General features: G+C 35.4%; 2 protein-coding genes across 4 annotated transcripts; one reads left to right on the forward strand and one right to left on the reverse strand.

Annotated features, from left to right (window-relative positions):
• Nucleotides 1-2,829: 2,829 nt before the first annotated feature.
• On the forward strand, nucleotides 2,830-4,700 carry LOC121950509 (U-actitoxin-Avd12a-like). 2 transcript variants are annotated; one of them, XM_042496529.1, is made up of 5 exons: nucleotides 2,830-3,181; nucleotides 3,398-3,429; nucleotides 3,519-3,612; nucleotides 3,762-3,914; nucleotides 4,068-4,700. In XM_042496529.1, the coding sequence occupies exons 1-5, from the start codon at nucleotides 3,084-3,086 to the stop codon at nucleotides 4,138-4,140; spliced, it is 450 nt and encodes a 149-aa protein (XP_042352463.1). In that variant the 5' UTR covers nucleotides 2,830-3,083; the 3' UTR covers nucleotides 4,141-4,700. The 2 variants fall into 2 exon arrangements, with proteins under 2 accessions (XP_042352463.1, XP_042352464.1); XM_042496530.1 differs by lacking the exon at nucleotides 3,398-3,429 and having other exon boundaries at nucleotides 2,830-3,347.
• Nucleotides 4,701-5,464: 764 nt separating this feature from the next.
• lactb (lactamase, beta) lies at nucleotides 5,465-13,992 on the reverse strand. 2 transcript variants are annotated; one of them, XM_042496527.1, is made up of 7 exons: nucleotides 13,560-13,992; nucleotides 11,961-12,027; nucleotides 9,239-9,429; nucleotides 8,839-9,151; nucleotides 8,041-8,206; nucleotides 6,050-6,577; nucleotides 5,465-5,883 (listed from the first exon to the last, which is right to left on the reverse strand). In XM_042496527.1, the coding sequence occupies exons 1-6, from the start codon at nucleotides 13,926-13,928 to the stop codon at nucleotides 6,052-6,054; spliced, it is 1,632 nt and encodes a 543-aa protein (XP_042352461.1). In that variant the 5' UTR covers nucleotides 13,929-13,992; the 3' UTR covers nucleotides 5,465-5,883; nucleotides 6,050-6,051. The 2 variants fall into 2 exon arrangements, with proteins under 2 accessions (XP_042352461.1, XP_042352462.1); XM_042496528.1 differs by having other exon boundaries at nucleotides 5,465-6,577; nucleotides 13,572-13,992.
• Nucleotides 13,993-16,888: the final 2,896 nt, after the last annotated feature.

The raw sequence follows: 16,888 nt of genomic DNA on the forward strand, positions 1-16,888 counted from the left end.
ATAAGTACAAATACCGTGTTCTTTCTAAGTGTTAGCACCCTCAGTAAACCAAGTTAGTCTGACGTAACTTATGAAGTTACACTGTAAAATCTGACATGTTAGTTTTGCTAAAAAAAGAAATCTAGGAAACTGATTACCTTGAAAAATATAAGTACATATAACTATTAATCTTAATTTTGTTAACTTTATATCTAATTGTTAAGTTTACTTAGAATTCTGTCAGATTTACTTGGTTTTGTGAAGCTGTTGAAGCTTAAAACTGACAAGTTTCATTAAATCAATTTTTCTAAGTTTTAGCAACTTTAGTAAACCAAAGTGACTGCACCATGTATCTGTATTCTGCTGGTTGCAAAATAGTCAGTCGTTTTTGTATGTTCTTAAATATGTTAACAAAACAACTTGCAGATCTTCTAACTTCATCATTAGCAAAATTCTCATTGTCACGATCAAGTTAAGTCAGACTAACTTGATTTATATATTTATTTATTAGATTGATGAAGTTGCAAACACTTAAAGATAAATTTAATCAAGTGTGCCATTTTTAAGATGCAACAACTTCACAATTCAATTTCAAATAAACCTAACACTTAAATATAAAGCAAAAGTTTTTCAAGTTAATGGATTTCCAAGTCCTGTTGTGTCAACTTGTTTCATAAAAATACAAATATGATTGACTTGTTTGCAACCAGGAGAACACAGATATATAGCATAGTAAAGCTGGTTTACTGAATATACTAAAACTGAAATTAAACTTGTCATTTTTGAGTTGCAACAACTTCACAAAATTAGGTATATAACTAAATTCTGAGCAAACTTAACAATTAGATATAAAGTAAAAATAAATTAAGACTTATAGTAATATTTACTTATTTTTTTCTAGGCAATCAGTTTCCTCATTTTCTTTTTGAGTAATATCAACTAGTAAGGGACCTTTTTACACTGTAAACTCACAAGTTGATCTTACTTTTAAAAAACTGGAAACTTGCAAATTGATTGCTTTGATAATTGCAGGTTAATAGGACTTTTAGTTTTAATTTATGTATATTTTGTTCCTAATTGTTAAATTGACTATGTATGTTGTATTTACTTAATTTTGTGAAGTTGTTGTAACTTACAAGTGATTAGTGAATTAACCTTTTCTTTCAAAATTATAGCAACTTTAAGTGTAAGTAAACGAAGTTAGTCTGACTTAACTGAAAAATATTATGTATTTTGAAGTTGTCTAAATCTTGATTGAATATATATATATATTTAGTAAAGTCAGAGAAAAAGGTTTAATCTGAATATTTTTTTTTTTTATTAAAGTGGATTTGTTTTGATTGTATAATTTCATTTGTTTTGTACAAATACTTGTCTCAAGGTGTAAAGAATGTTGAGACAGAATTTAGAATTTTGTTGCGCTTACTTTATTAAACAGTTTCCTAAATACTTTCAAATAAACACAACTGTTTTGTGAAGTCTGACTTCCTTGATATTCTGAAGTTTCACTTAGAAAAAATATAAGCTAAAGTAACATAAGAACAGTTACATTTATTTACCTTTTTCAAGGCAATCTCTTTCCTAGATTTTTTAAAAGATCTCCTTGTCCGATTTTATAGTGTATATTGTGACTACTAGCTTTGACAATGGTCTAAAAATAATTTAACAATGGCTTAAAAATCAGTTATTAAAGGCAGAACCTTTTGGGTTGCCAGCATATTAAAAATATCTTTGAGTGTTTTTTTATCCTTTCAATGCAGTTTGAAAAAGTTTTTCAGCACATTCCCAGTGCCAGACCTAGCACATTTGGGGACCGTCCAAAAAGTTAAGCTTTATTGTATTTATTATAAACAAGAACGAGAACTAATTTAAAAAAAAAAATCCAAACAAACAACTAAGCCAATATGTATATGTATATATACATATACATATACACACACACACACACACACACACACACACACACACACACACACACACACATATCTATATCTATATATCTACATATATATATATATATATATATATATATATATATATATATATATATATGGGTAGTTTGTTATATATACATAACAAACTACCCATCTGTCACTTTGCTGTCAGTTCCTTCAATTTTGTGTATTGCAATTTAGCCCCTTTTTGGCTCTCTTACAAACGTTTATCAAGTCTGCAGTTGTAAACATTAATAAATTAATTAATGGATAAAGAAATGCTACTAAATTATAAACTTAATATCAAACATAGCTTTGGAATAATAACTACATTTACTTTTAAAGATATATTTCTCAGATTTTGCAGTTTATAAAGTAGTTAAAACTAGGTCAACTGTGACCAAAACCAACATTAAAGTACTGCTTAATACTCACACGATGATACAATGATTTAACTGTTGCCTAATAACAATAACAACACTTAAAGTAGCCATCTTGCATTAAGAGGTCTTTATATTTTGTTGCCAATACTTTGAAAGCTTTTATTTAGGTGAAATTTTGAATAATTTATATAATACTGTTGTAATGCTACTTTTACTGAGGTAAATAGTTTGATTACTTCTTCCACCACTAGAACAATTAAGAATGACCAGTTGATGAGTGTACTAACGGTTTTGTGCTTACAACAGTAATTATCCGTCTGAAAGAGGTGGTGTGATGTGCTGTTAGACTACAAAAAAAGTCCCCACGATTCCATTCATGCCTTCTTTGCATACCAATCATTCAGCTGTTTCTTACCAAACCCAGACACGCTCAGCTCACATGCACAACAGGTGATTTCCTCAACCAATCCTGTGCCTGATCGCATGATGCAACTAAACCTCCAGAAAATACAACACAATGTAGTGTACACAGTTTTAATCGGAAATTCTCACACAGATGTCAAAATGGTCACAATGAGGCTTGGGAGACTCTTAAAACTTCCTTTAGCTTTCTATGTATAGCTCACATGCCATTAAATGACATCATTTATGACACACTAACAAATTACCTGCAATCAGTAGGTAGTATCCTAACGTTTAGCTCGCCATTTACAATGTGGACAAACTGCAATCACAACATTTTTTTAGGCCAAGGGAGGAACACACGCCCACATGACGGTGTCTTTAGATGTCCAACAAAAAGCAGTTAGGAGCTGTTGTGAGGCGTCACTATGACTCACCGCAGGAACCTGCACTAACTACCAAAAGCTGGGATAATACGAGCTGGTAAGGACACATTATTTGATTTATATCACTCAGTGACAATTTATTCCTCTGACAAAGCAATATTAGTTCACAATGCCTTTCATATTCAACAAACTGTTTATATATGCCACTTTGCTTTCATTACTGGAATCTGACACTTGTGGATATCCCATGCGTTCCTCAAGTGGTGAGAAATTATTTCCTTTTCTAAGACATAAATGTTTCTTGTCTTCTTAGGAAACAGCCAAAAACATTACAAATGATGGCAGGTAATAGTAAAAACTCATCTGAAGAAACAAATAATTTTTTAAAGTGAGAGCCCTGTTAGAGCTATCTTAATGTTATTATGTCTGTGTAGATCACGGAGACCCTTGTAATGGGCAGGAAGCCACCTACTGCATGAATGGAGGGACATGCTATAAAATACCTTCCATGAATACACTCTCCTGTGTGTAAGTAAAATATAAAAAGTTGTCTCTGAGTCTTCAGAAACCTTTAACTTTTATGTTGTTGACGTCACAAGATGACAATGCTGCTGAAAAAATTCCTTTGTGCTGACAGTCTGCCTACATTTCTTTCTACGTCGTATCTTAAAAATCAGGTGCAATGAGAATAACAAAGGCAGCCGATGTGAGCAGTTCCAGCTCTTAATCAGCTCCACTGATGCAGGGCAGGCAGGGTTAATTGCAGCCGTGGTCATTGTTGCCCTATTCGTCTTAGTGATGCTGGCAGTTGTTATCTACTACATATACAAGTAAGTACATTACAGATTCAAACGTTCCTCGAGTGTGTATAAATTGCATTTAGGATGTGAAAGTGTTTTATGTTATACTTTTTTGGTATTACTGTACTTCAGCCAGAATGTACTCTTTTAAAGCTAATAACCATTGCTTATGTCCACACGCAGGATGTTGAAAGCCAAGCAGCAGAGCCAACAGAACAATCAGCAACAATATTGGAGAGTAAAACCAAGAGTATGACCTTTCTTCTCATGCACACTTGTTTCTCTTTTGGCTGTTTGCTATGTGGGATGATGACAGAATTCTCAGAGATGAGTGTCACATGCAAGGTTCAAAAATGCTAAAGATGCCTTTATCTAAAGCCAGGTGACCAGCTAATTAATTGTCTCATGAGAATTCTGGAGTCCATGCCGTTTGCTACAGAAAGGTGTGATTCATTTACACACACAGAAACACCTACACACACACACACACACACACACACACGCACGGTGTGAAACAAGTGTGAGTGGGTGGGAATTGAATCACACCTTGCACTGTAGCACTGCTACCACAGCTATGAAGTTGGCACTGGTGTTACTCATATTAAATCACATTTCAATCTATGTGCTTTGCCTGAAATGTATTTATGAAGCATAGTTGGACTATGTAAAAAAATATATCTATTTTGTGAAATATTATTAACACTGAACTTGAAATATGGATTTACAAAATTATCCCTTGTATCAGTTATGTAATATGGTCAATATGCTATTGGTAAATATTTTGTTTAATTGTGTAAATATATGCAATGATCCCTACTGAATGATTTGACTGTGTGATTAGTGGTGTGAGACTGCGTGCATGCACGCACACACACACACAATTGGACTAGTCACTCTCCATGCGCAACACTCAACATCAGCACTTCATTCCCACCCTCAACTTTTAGCCTTTTCTTAACCTAATCCTAAATTTAATCTCAACCCTAAACCATAATTGCCACTTGATGCAGCCAGGACGAGCCAGGATGACCTAATTTTTCAAAAATATCTTCACTCTGCAGTTTTAAAACTCAAAACTAGCTCTCACAAAGCTGGACATGCAGGAACACGGAGCAAACTTAGTGACACACTGTGTTGGAGTCTGTATAATTAGCGTATCCCAAGCCATTCATCAGTCCCCTTAAATCTAAAAACAGGGGCACAGGAGATCCCAGGAGGCTTCTAATGAAAATAGTGGCATCAAATCTGCTTCAATTCAGCGAGGTTAGGACAGAATTAAAACTTGTTGGGCCGCATTGACAATAGTTTGTTAGTCTTTCCATTTTGATGGACTTCCAGGATTCTCTAACAGTTGCCGACAACCAATTGGAGGTAAAAAAAAGAAAAGAACTTGGACTGCTGACAGCTCAGTTATTCTTTAAAATTCTATTCACCATCAATGGGCTAGCTTTGCAGCACACTCATTGCTGGTTTTGTTTAATCCAAATACAAACTCAGGATTGTGCTCTTGACTAAAGTCAGTTTTGACACTGAGTACACTGAAAAAGTCACCCTGTTGATTATTGACAGAGTGACAGTATTTAACTGACACACAAGTGTGTCGAGTGAAGCCGGTTTTATTTGTATTGCCAAATATCACAAATCGCCTCAAGGGGCTTTGCAATCTGCACAGCATACATGTCATGTCGTGTCATGTCACAACAAGGAAATATCTGTTTCGGGTGGGCCCTAAAAGTCATTACGTGTGACGTAGACTTTGGAGTTGTACAATGCTGCTTTAAAAAGCAACAAACATCTTTCTCTTGTGTATGAAATGTTTCCATCTCTACCAGATGCAGAAATATATTATATTGATGCTGTTGTGTTAGCTTTAAGGAGGTAGAAGTGCATGAGGCTCTGAAGACAGCAAATTGACACCAAAAATCTGTGGCCTTCTTTTTGTGGTAGAAATGTAGTAAACTGCTTCCACCTAGTGGCAGTGTGGCTTCCCTGCCAAGTGCTGTGATGGAAATGAAGCAGAGTTTATGTTTAAAATTCATCTTAAATGTATAGAAAATACGTTTAAGATTTCATAAAATTATTTAAAAGCATTATCAAAATTTCTACGGTTTATCTGAAATACTTTTCAGTAAAATAATAGCCACACATATCTGTAAACAACTTACTCTTACAAGCTTCTGGCTTTGTCAAACTCACGCGCAATTTTCAGGGCTGTGCTGTTGAGTCCCACAGACTGCATGTTAGTAATGATGCTGACCACCACACCCTGTGGGAGGAGCGGGGTCTGTCCTCGGCACTCATCTATCTCCTCACTGGGTAACACCAGGAGGACGCTGCTGGCTCCCACAGCGCCTCCTGTGTGTGATACGTAGTGCCTGCGCTTCCTGCACTGGCCATATTTCTGTAGTTTCTCCACCACCAGCCAGCCCTGCGCGTACAGTCCATCCTTATCCCAGCTGGCCTCTGTCCTGTCTACTGGTGCCCACAGCTCTATGGCGGTGTGGGGTTTGAGGAAGCCGGGGAGCAAGCCCTTGGTGTCTTTTAGGTGAGCCACCTGGTAGCTGTAGAGCAGAGCATTACCGAACAGCAGCAGGTCACCCACGGTGGAAAGGAAGCCGCCACCTGCCCACTTGTAGGAGTTGTCGACGTACGGGCAGTTCACAACACGTCCTTTCTTGTTGAGATGATAAAATCTTTAAAAGGTGCATAAATGATAAATAAGGACTCACTGCTGGATTTTTATCACAATGTGCACTTAAAAAACAAACAATGAGCAATCAAAACAACCTCAGAGAAATAACAGGTGTCTACAAAAGCCTAGACTGATATTACCAGTGTCAGGATTAATAGCTTACAATAATTCCACTACTTAAACGGTAACTAGACATCTCACTTTTTCAAATTAAATAACTCAATTACAATTACTGAAATTTAAACAGGCTCATTGCTGGTTACATCTGTCTTACCCTTTAAGGCTGGATCAACATCACTTTTCCTTTGCTGCATTCAAATGCCTTACATAAGTTTTTAAACCTTTGGATTGGTTTGATTTCTTTGGAAAACAAGGTTGAAATGGCAATGGGCAACTTAGCCAAGAAAAGTCCTACAAATCGCAAGAAATTAGTAGATTTAGAAAATTAGATTTAAAAATTTTCTTGCAAATTTTCGCATCATTTCTTCTAAAGTTGCTTGTTGCCTTCTCCCCAAATTTTTAAAGAAACTGAGCCAAATTTGCTCAGGTTTCAGAGGCTTAATCATAGCAGAAAAATGCATATTATTCCCTGGATTTTTTCCCCAGTTAGAGGAATGTCAGAATATGTGACCCCACTTTACCTTCATAATAATAAATGAGTTAAACACCAAGCTACAGATGACAATATGAGAGAAAATACTAAATACTACTGTTACCAAACATAAATGTGTTTTGATATTTTACACTGCAAACCAGTATGTTGTTTTCCTTGGAATAGTCTTAGTCTAGGGCAATGTCTCTTCATAGTCCGTTGATAATCTAGTGATTCTGGACTAAAATCAGGAGTATTTCCTTATTGATAAATCCAACTGCAAAGTCTAATTTGATAAATTCATCCACTGAAGGCATAATACATGTCAGGTGGCAGCATCTGTGTGATGAGGTGATGAGGTTCCAAAGTGAAGGGAAGTGGTTCTTTGACCCCAAAAAACAAAACAAAAAAACACCCCTTTTTTGTCTGACTTTTTTTTTCTAAGAAATGTACAACTTCATAAACTTTTGACTTTGTAAACTCAAAGGATATTCAACTTTTTTCCTCACAAATGAACGACATTTATCTTGGAAATTCTGAGGGTTTTTTTCTCACAATAGTGCCCCCAGTTTTGTTTTTTGTTTAAATGTATAATGGCCCTAATACGCCGTCGTACAACAATAAGCCACAGTGACACTAAAATAATGGTGCTATGAGTCTATTAATAAGAGTACTGAAGCTGATATTTAAAAGTGGAGCAAAAGTTACTTTAACCAGCAACTTATCAATTTTATAGGCAGTGATTAATAAAATAAATTAATTTTGAGAAAAGTAACCTTTAACTGTAACTACTAATTTTAGTAGCTTGCAAAACATAGATTTCCCCCGTACTCAATTGTGACTTGACATTGAGGACATTATAGACGGATTACCTGGAGCGGTGGTAAATAATAGGGTCGTTCTCATCAGGCACGGTATTGAGCATTCCCAGCTCCCGAAACATGTTAGTCATGACATCCAGGAAGGGCTGTCCTGCAGCTCGCTCTACAGCAGCACTGAGCAGAGTAAAGGCGTGGGTGGAGTACAGAAAAGTGGTACCTGCCAGTCGTTAAAAAAAAAAAAGGTTAAAAAAAAATCTTAAAAAATTAATCTTACACAGCAAGACATTAACAATGTATAATATTTGCTTGGCTGATATATGCACACAACCAGCACGTACTGAATTTTGCCAACTGCACATATATAAGGCACCTTGCACTTTATGGTATACAGTTTACATTGTTGTTACTGCACTTTTGTCAGCTGTATGAATCTGTTTTTTTCTTTTTTTCTTAATTTCTTTTATTTTCCTTTCTCACGATTATTTTTATGGCGATTTTACCTTTATTTTTATAGGACAAATAGTGTGAAAGGGGGAGAGAGAGAGGGGATGACATGCAGCAAAGGGCCAAGGGTGGAATTGAACCCACCTGGTGTCAACCTTTTTGTAAATGGGGTGCTTGCTCCACCAAGTAAGCTGTGCACCCCTTTCCTTTTTCTGTCTTACTTTTACTGCTATTGTCTGTTACCTGCCAAGGGACTACTCATGTACATTAGCAGTCCTGCTAACTCCTGCATATTTACATTAGTATTTTATACTGATATTCATTAATATGCTGAGTCCCTCTTAAATAAACATAAAATAATAATAATAATATTTAAATGGTTTAGTGAGCAGATATGTGCCTTACCAGGTTTGAAAATGAGTGGGTCGTCCTTGAAAAGGTCCAAAGCCTTAGTGACACTTTCAAAGTTGTCTTTCAAGTAGTACTCCTCGTGCTCAAACTCCTTTTTCTTTGGAGCCTGAGCAGCTTCTTTGCCTTTACTGTTCTGTTCTGTTGCAGGTTTATCTTTGTTTTCAGATGAGCTCTTTTCATCCTCTTTTTTTTCCGGCTTTAAAAGACGCTTCGCTTTCTCCTTGTCCTCCCTCACTTTCTTTGCATCCTTCTCATAATGCCGTATCCCACTCAGATGGGACAGAATCATACGGGGGGTTATTGTGACCTGAAATAAAATGATAAGCGTGTGAGCTCTGAACAGCGTAATATTATTGCAGATAACAAGAAAAGTCTAACTCTTTAAGTAACTTACATCCTGTCCATTAAATTGTTTCTGGGGAAATTCTGGGACGTATTTCTGAACAGGGACGTCAAGATCGAGTTTCCCCTCCTCACACAGCCGTGCAGCGGCTGCAGATGTGAGGGGCTTACTAATGCTGGCAATTCGCATCACTGTTTCGGGGCTGCATGGCACACGGTTCTCCAAATCAGCATAACCGATCCCTGAAATACATAAAGAATCATCATATATATAATCATATAAGAATGTCAATGTGTTTTCAGAAGAATATGTTTAATATATAAACTGTGAAAACCCACAATCACTACATTTGTGAGACATCTCAGTAAATAAAATGAATCCACTGGCTTAATTTATGGCCCAAACAGTCACTTAATCACTTAAAGCTGAGGTAGGCAAAAATCTGGTAAAGGCAAAAAAAAGAAAAGGCAGAATTTGAAAATACACTCTCCTCTTACAGCAACCCTCGGTCTTTAGGCCCCTCTCAGCACATGAACACCAGCACATACATAATTATCTTATTTAATTCATGGAGCCCCCTTTTTTTGTCTCACTCTCTTTCTCTATTGCCAGACAAGAATTATGCTGTGTTCACATAGAATATGGCACACCGGCGACACCTCCTGGACGGCACGGGAAAAAAAGACAAAAATTCTAATGGAATGGCAGAACAGCAAAAATACAATACACATTGGGTTACTGCTCAGGTTGCTATGGTGATGTGTCAAAAAATTAAAAAAATGTATTACATAAAAATATTTATGGTCTATTATTTTATGTAATTATTGTTCTAATTTACATAGCCATAAAATAAATAACTATTTTGTGTCTATTATTGTATGTAATTTTTGTAGCATTTTACATGGTCATAAAATAAATACGATTATTTTTTGTCTATTATTCTATGTAATTACTGTAGCATTTTACATAGCCTTAAAATAAATAAAATTATTTTGCATCTATTTTCTATGGAATTATTGTAACAGTTTACATAGCCATAAATTATTTAAATTATTTTGTCAACTATTTTATGCAATTATTGTAGCATTTTACATAACCATAAAGAAATACATTTATTATGTTGATTATTTTATGTAATTATTGTAGCAATTTACATAGCCATAAAATAATACCATTATTTTGTCTTTTATTTTATGTAATTATTATAGCAATATACATAGATATAAAGGAAGCTTTCGCTTTATATTATTTTGCAAACTTTAAATGATTGTTAAATTCCCCCCAAAATGCAAAGAAAGTAAAATTTCCTCTAAAATGTAAAGAAAGTGAAAAAAATCATCAATCATTTATTCATTCATTATTCATCACCTACCATATGTCTGCTTTTCTTGTAACATCTTGGTAGGATTTCAGTTTCCAATAATACAATTCCAGGTGTTGTTGGACAGAAACTATCAACCTTTCGTTTTCCAGATTGGTCATGTTTTGTCGTTGTGTACGCAATATCTGGTTAAAAATTCCGTTCCAGAGGACGGCAAAAAGTTTTAAAAAAATGTATCTCGCCTAATTTTACTGCCCAGCTCTCGTTCACTAGAATGACATCCAGTTTGCCATCTGCCAGACGGTTTACAGATTATGTGTTCGCAGCATTAGTTTCCTACCACAGCCTAGAATTTCTAAAGCCTGTAAAAAGAGCCAAGAGGAGGTGAGGAAGTCTAGTTTTCGCCCAGTCCATGGTTATGATGGGCTTTGTTTTTTGCCCAGTGAGCTCAAAATTAAACAGTCTACCCCAAAAGTTGACAGCTCACAGTGAGCCTCTTGTGTTCAGAGCCAAAGCTTAAAAGTTATTTGTCTGTTAAAATGTAATTGTCTGTTATGTCTTTACTTATTGTTCCTTGGTCTCTCATGAGTCAATGCTGGGCCACTGCTGATTTGACTGGCAAGCTTCATTCAGCTTTGACCAGAAGTGACATAACATTTTTTGGGGGGTACTGGCAAATGTTGCACAATAACTGGAGTGGGTAGGAACTTTCAGTAGTTCCCAACAGTATTAATTTGTCATGTGAGCAAACATTTGACCAGCCAAAATGGTGATGCAAAGGCCCAACCAGTTTGCTTGACTCATTTGTGTAAATGTTAGCATTATGTTAGCAAGAGTAACAGCAATTCCAGGGTTCCCACACATTTTCAAGGACAAATTTTCAAAATTTCAAGGACCCATAATAAAAGATGTTCTTTTCCAACTTGCCTGACATTTTTGTTGTTGTTTTAAGATATCACATTCAAAAGGTATTCAAATATAATTTCAGTTCGCTGGCATACATGGAGGGAGAGATGAAACAAGGGAAGGAAATAGAGAAGTGAAAGTGATGGTAAACAAAATGCTGTTGCACATCAGCATATACTAGAGCAATGTTATGTCGATAGCTTCAGAAAATACATTTGCCGTTATATTATATGACGTGGAACATCATCCACTGAAGATTACAGTATCAGTTTCATTACACACATCAAAATTCAATGACTTTTCCAAAACTTTTGACAATTTCTATGAATTTCATGACATTTTCATGCCTGGAAAATGTGAACCCTGCGATTAAAGGTTGTTTGGACATGGACATAAAGTGTCACAACCCAAAATGTCGACCAACATTAATTTAAATTTTATTGGTCAGCCAAACTGGTGATGCACCAGTTAACATGGTGGGCCCAAAACACAAAATCATGCTGAGGTAACATTACTGTGTCAGTTTGAAGCACTTAAGGCACCAACCTTCACTCCAGACTTGAGCACCATCCACAGATACTCCAACCAGCATCCCTGGAGCCCCGACCTCAGCCTGAGAGAGAAAACGCACACACACGCACGCACACACGTTGAGGTTAAACTGGGAAAAGATATATATAACCCCTGGCAAAAATGATGGAATCACTAGTCTTGGAGGATGTTACTTCAGTTGTTTAATTTTGTAGAAAAAAAGCAGATCAAAGACATGCCACAAAACAAAAGTCATTTAAAATGGCAACTTTCTGGCTTTAGGAAACACTAAAAGAAATAAAAAAAAAAAAATTGTGGTAGTCAATAACAATTGTTTTTTCAGATCAAGCAGAGGGAAAAAAATTATGGACTTACTCAATTCTGAGGAAATAATTATGGAATCACCCTGTAAATTTCCATTTCCAAAACTAACACCTGCATCAGATTAAATCTGCTCATTAGTCTGAGATTAAAACAGTGCTCACACCTCGGAGAGCTGCACCAAGTGGATTGACATGAATCATGGCTCCAACACAAGAGATGTCAATTGAAACAAAGGAGAGGATTATCAAACTTCTTAAAGAAGGTAAATCATCAGGGAATGTTGCAAAAGATGTTGGTTGTTCACAGTCAGCTGTGTCTAAAATCTGGACCAAGTACAAACAACATGGGAAGGTTGTAAAAGGCAAGCATACTGGTAGACCAAGGAAGACATCGAAGCATCAAGAGAGAAAACTTAAAGCAATTTGTCTTGAAAACAGAAAATGCACAGCAAAACAAATGAGGTACAAATGGGCAGAAACTGGAGTCAACGTTTGTGATCGAACTGTAAGAAACCGCCTAAAGGAAATGGGATTTACACACAGAAAAGCTAAATGAAAGCCATCATTAACACCTAAACAGAAAAAAACAAGGATACAATGGACTAAGGAAAAGCTATCGTGGACTGTGGATGGCTGGATGAAAGTCACATTCAGTGATGAATCGCGAATCTGCATTGGGCAAGGTGATGATGCTGGAACTTTTGTTTGGTGCCGTTCCAATGAGACTTATGAAGACGACTGCCTAAAGAAAACATGCAAATATCCACAGTCATTGATGAAAGGGGACTGCATGTCAGGTAAAGGCACTGGAAAGATGTCTGTCATTACATCTTCAATAAATGCACAAGTTTACGTTGACATTTTGGACACTTTTCTTATTCCATCAATTGAAAGGATGTTTGGGGATGATGACATTTGTCAAGATGATGATGCATCTTGCCATAGAGCAAAAACTGAGAAAACTTTTCTTGAAGAAAGAAAGTTCGTTTTTTTCAAGATTCCATAATTGTTTCCTCAGAATTGAGTGATTCCATATTTTTATCCCCTCTGCTTGATCTAAAAAAGCAATTATTATTGGCTACCACAATTTTTTTCTTGATTTCTTTTAGTGTTGCTTAAAGCCATAAAGTTGCCACTTAAAAAGACTTTTGTTTTGTGGCATTTCTGTGATCTGCTTTTTTTTCCACAAAATTAAACAACTGAATGAACATCCACCAAGACTGGTGATTCATCATTGTGCCGGGGTTGTAGAGAGAGCAAAGGCAAAGTGGTCAGTAAGATCCATGCGTACCTCATCGCTTACCTTTATCCGCTCCAGAAGGTCTCTGCTAACTTTGACGGCATAGCTGTATCGATCAGTACTCGGTTCTTCTCTCACTCTGTCGTCGAACGAGCTGTCGGCGGTGTCCGCGCGATATTTCAGTCCGACAGCTATTGCAAACCCCACACCAACTCCACATATCCAAATCCTGGACTTTGACTTGTACTTAAAATAGGCTGTGCTTGACCCTCCGACGCATCGTCTTTGCTGTTGAATAAAAACATCTGACAGCCGATGCTTGTCTCGCGCTGCGGCTCGCGGTGTCGACAGAGGAGACCCGCGCGCTGTCAGTGGGGAACATCTGGCACAAAGACGATTTGGCAAAAGCAACCGCGACATTGTTAGATGTGCTACTCCTCTTGCCTTTTGTTGGCGGTAACTGCCGCTTGTTGATCAGCACCAGTCTACAGTTTACAACCCGCTTCCCGTCTGCATCATCGATCCAGACCAAATTAATCAAATGACGACTCAGACAAAATCGAGCGAGGGAGGATACTTCACCATAATTCATCCCAGACTACAAAGTTTAAAGGTCAGTTGTGTAAGACTTAATGGCATCTACTAGCAGAAATGGTATATAATATTTTAAACTATATTTCACTTGTTTATAATCATATGAAAATAGGAACTGTTGTGTTTTTGTTACCTTAGAATGAGCTGTTTAGGCTGTATCTGAGCTACATATGGAGGAACTCCTGTGCTATGGAGTCCTCAAATACAAATTAAACTTTAGAAGCTAACTAGAATAATTAATTCAATGAAATCAATTGCTTCATTTCACTACATATTTTGCTGCAATAAATGTTTGCAGCTGAAACAGATATTATATGTTTCTGTATGTTATTGCAATACTCAGTATATCTCAAAACTACAAAAACAATATACTGTAATATAATAATATTGTATGGTGACCTTACTATGTTGATAACATTATATCATGGCACCTCTGGTGATTTCCACCAAAATATAAATAAATAAACAACAACATAAACAAACCAGCTTCAGAAAGATGCACAGAGCTAGATACATACAGAGATACATGTAGCCAAATAAATATACTCAGCCAGAAGATTCAGGGTTTTTTTTTTACTTAAAAAAAAAAAAAAATTCAAAAAGCTTTATACTCTTTTTGTTTTAATAGAGAAATTTCAGTTCTGCAACCTAAGATGCAACTAAACCCTACACACTGGACATTTAAACTGTAGGTACCATATATTTGTAACTCTAAAAGTTATTTTTAAACAGAAGTGCAGAAAATATCCACGTTTACACTAAACTGATTTTTTTCCCTTAAATTTTGTTTTGGTTAGTAAGGTCACAGAGGTTTTTTTTTTAAACTTTATTATGGACCATCATATTATTTAAGATACAAAGTATTAAAGTCAAGTTTAGCTTATTGTAATACACATTAACCTTAGGGACTGTTCGGCACATTTTACGCACCTTACATTTTTCGATTATTTTGACTGTCGTCATACATATGGCATACAATTTGGCAAAATTGTGCATTTTTGTTTAATTTTGGAATTTACAGCTCAGCTCCTACAATAAGTCTAAAATACACTGTGGAAACTAAACTGTTACAGCAAAAATGCTCTATTGAAACCCATTCAAACTGCAATTTTTGATCCCACAGCCATCAAAGCATAAAAACATGCATTGTACTATTTCTGGGTGTCATTCAGGGTTTTGCCTTGTAATTGGCCATTTTTTCTATTTTCCACCTGGTGATATGATTTTATTTATATATTTATTTATTTATTACTATATTAGGTATGTGAACAAAATACATTCTACTTTCACTAGGTGCACTGTATCTGTATCTGTATCTGCATGTATTGTTTTGAAAATAATCAATTTTTTGCTGTTTTTTTTCATCTAAAAACATAATGGCATTATGACAAAACCCTTTAAGTGCTTTAAGCATTTAAAGGGTTTAAATTCTGAAAATCAATGAATATTAAATATTTTTGACTAATACTGATATTGGTTCACAAATTAATTCAATAAAAGTAGAAAACAATATTAATGTATAATATTTTTTAAAGCTTGATTTTGAAAAGCGCATGCGCAGAGCGATACAAGTGTGTGATATAATTAAAGGGGCCCTAAGGGTTAAAAAGCTACAGTGGAGCCTATATTCAAATACTATGAAATTCACTTTCAAGGCTCTCTCAGTTAATAAACACATAGTCTTTTTTTTAAGGATAAATAGGAGACAGCAACAATATGGAAGTATTCATTACCTTGAAACATTTAAAATGCTTGTTCTTCAACATTTAAAGCTTTTTTAAAAGTTCTTGTTTGTGTCCTGTGTGTCTAAGGACACACCGAGCTTGGTGTGCAGAGCGAGTGAGTGTAATACGAAAGCCGGCAGGGTCAATAAGGGTTACAGTTACATTATAGTGTGTTTTTTATTTAATGTTTAAATGCTGCCTATAAATGCTAAAGCAACACAAATATTTATATTACACTTTTTATCAAAAAAGTGTTGTCATATTTGGGTGCTTCCTAATGGACAAAAAAAAAAACATAAAAAGTTGTACAGAATTAACAAATTAATATATTATTTAAAAATGTCTTGGACATCCACATATTATCAATAACAGTAACAAGTCTGTCACAGAGTTTCTGTCACAGATTGAATCACAGATCAAACAAGCAGTGTTTTAGGGTGACTGTAAGAGGTTGAAAAACTCACATCCTCATATTTGCTGTCAGACTCCTGGATCTCAGCTAGATCTCCATCTTCTCCTCGTCCTTCATGGCCCTGCTCTCAATGACCTTCATGCCTCTGTGTGTGGCAAAAAAAAAAAAATCAGTCAAGGAATATTAGGGGTCAGGAGCTTCAAATCATAAAAACATGCATTTATTATTTTTGGGTGTCATCCTGGGCATTTGACTTGGCATTTGGAATTTTTTTCCACCTGATGATTTTTTTTTTTTTTAAACCATATTTGGCATATGAAGAAAATACATGCCATTTCCACTAGGTGCTCTGTTACCATTAATGGTTCTGCAAATCATCAAATCAACACAGACTGTGATAATGATAATAATAATATAATAATAATAATAATAATAATAATAATAAATAATAATAATAATAATAATAATAATAGAAAAAAAAAATCATTTCTGTGTTTTGTTTTTTTTCCTCTAAAAGTATAGTGGCATCATGACAAAAACCTGCCATTTCAAGGGTTGAAATTCTGAAAATTAATATATATTTGATATTTATGATTAAGACTGATGTTTGTTAAAAAAATAAACTCATAGATTGTAGAAACACATTAATA

The sequence above is a fragment of the Plectropomus leopardus genome, chromosome 11 (genome assembly GCF_008729295.1).
Source record: "Plectropomus leopardus isolate mb chromosome 11, YSFRI_Pleo_2.0, whole genome shotgun sequence".
Taxonomy (NCBI): Eukaryota; Metazoa; Chordata; class Actinopteri; order Perciformes; family Serranidae; genus Plectropomus; species Plectropomus leopardus.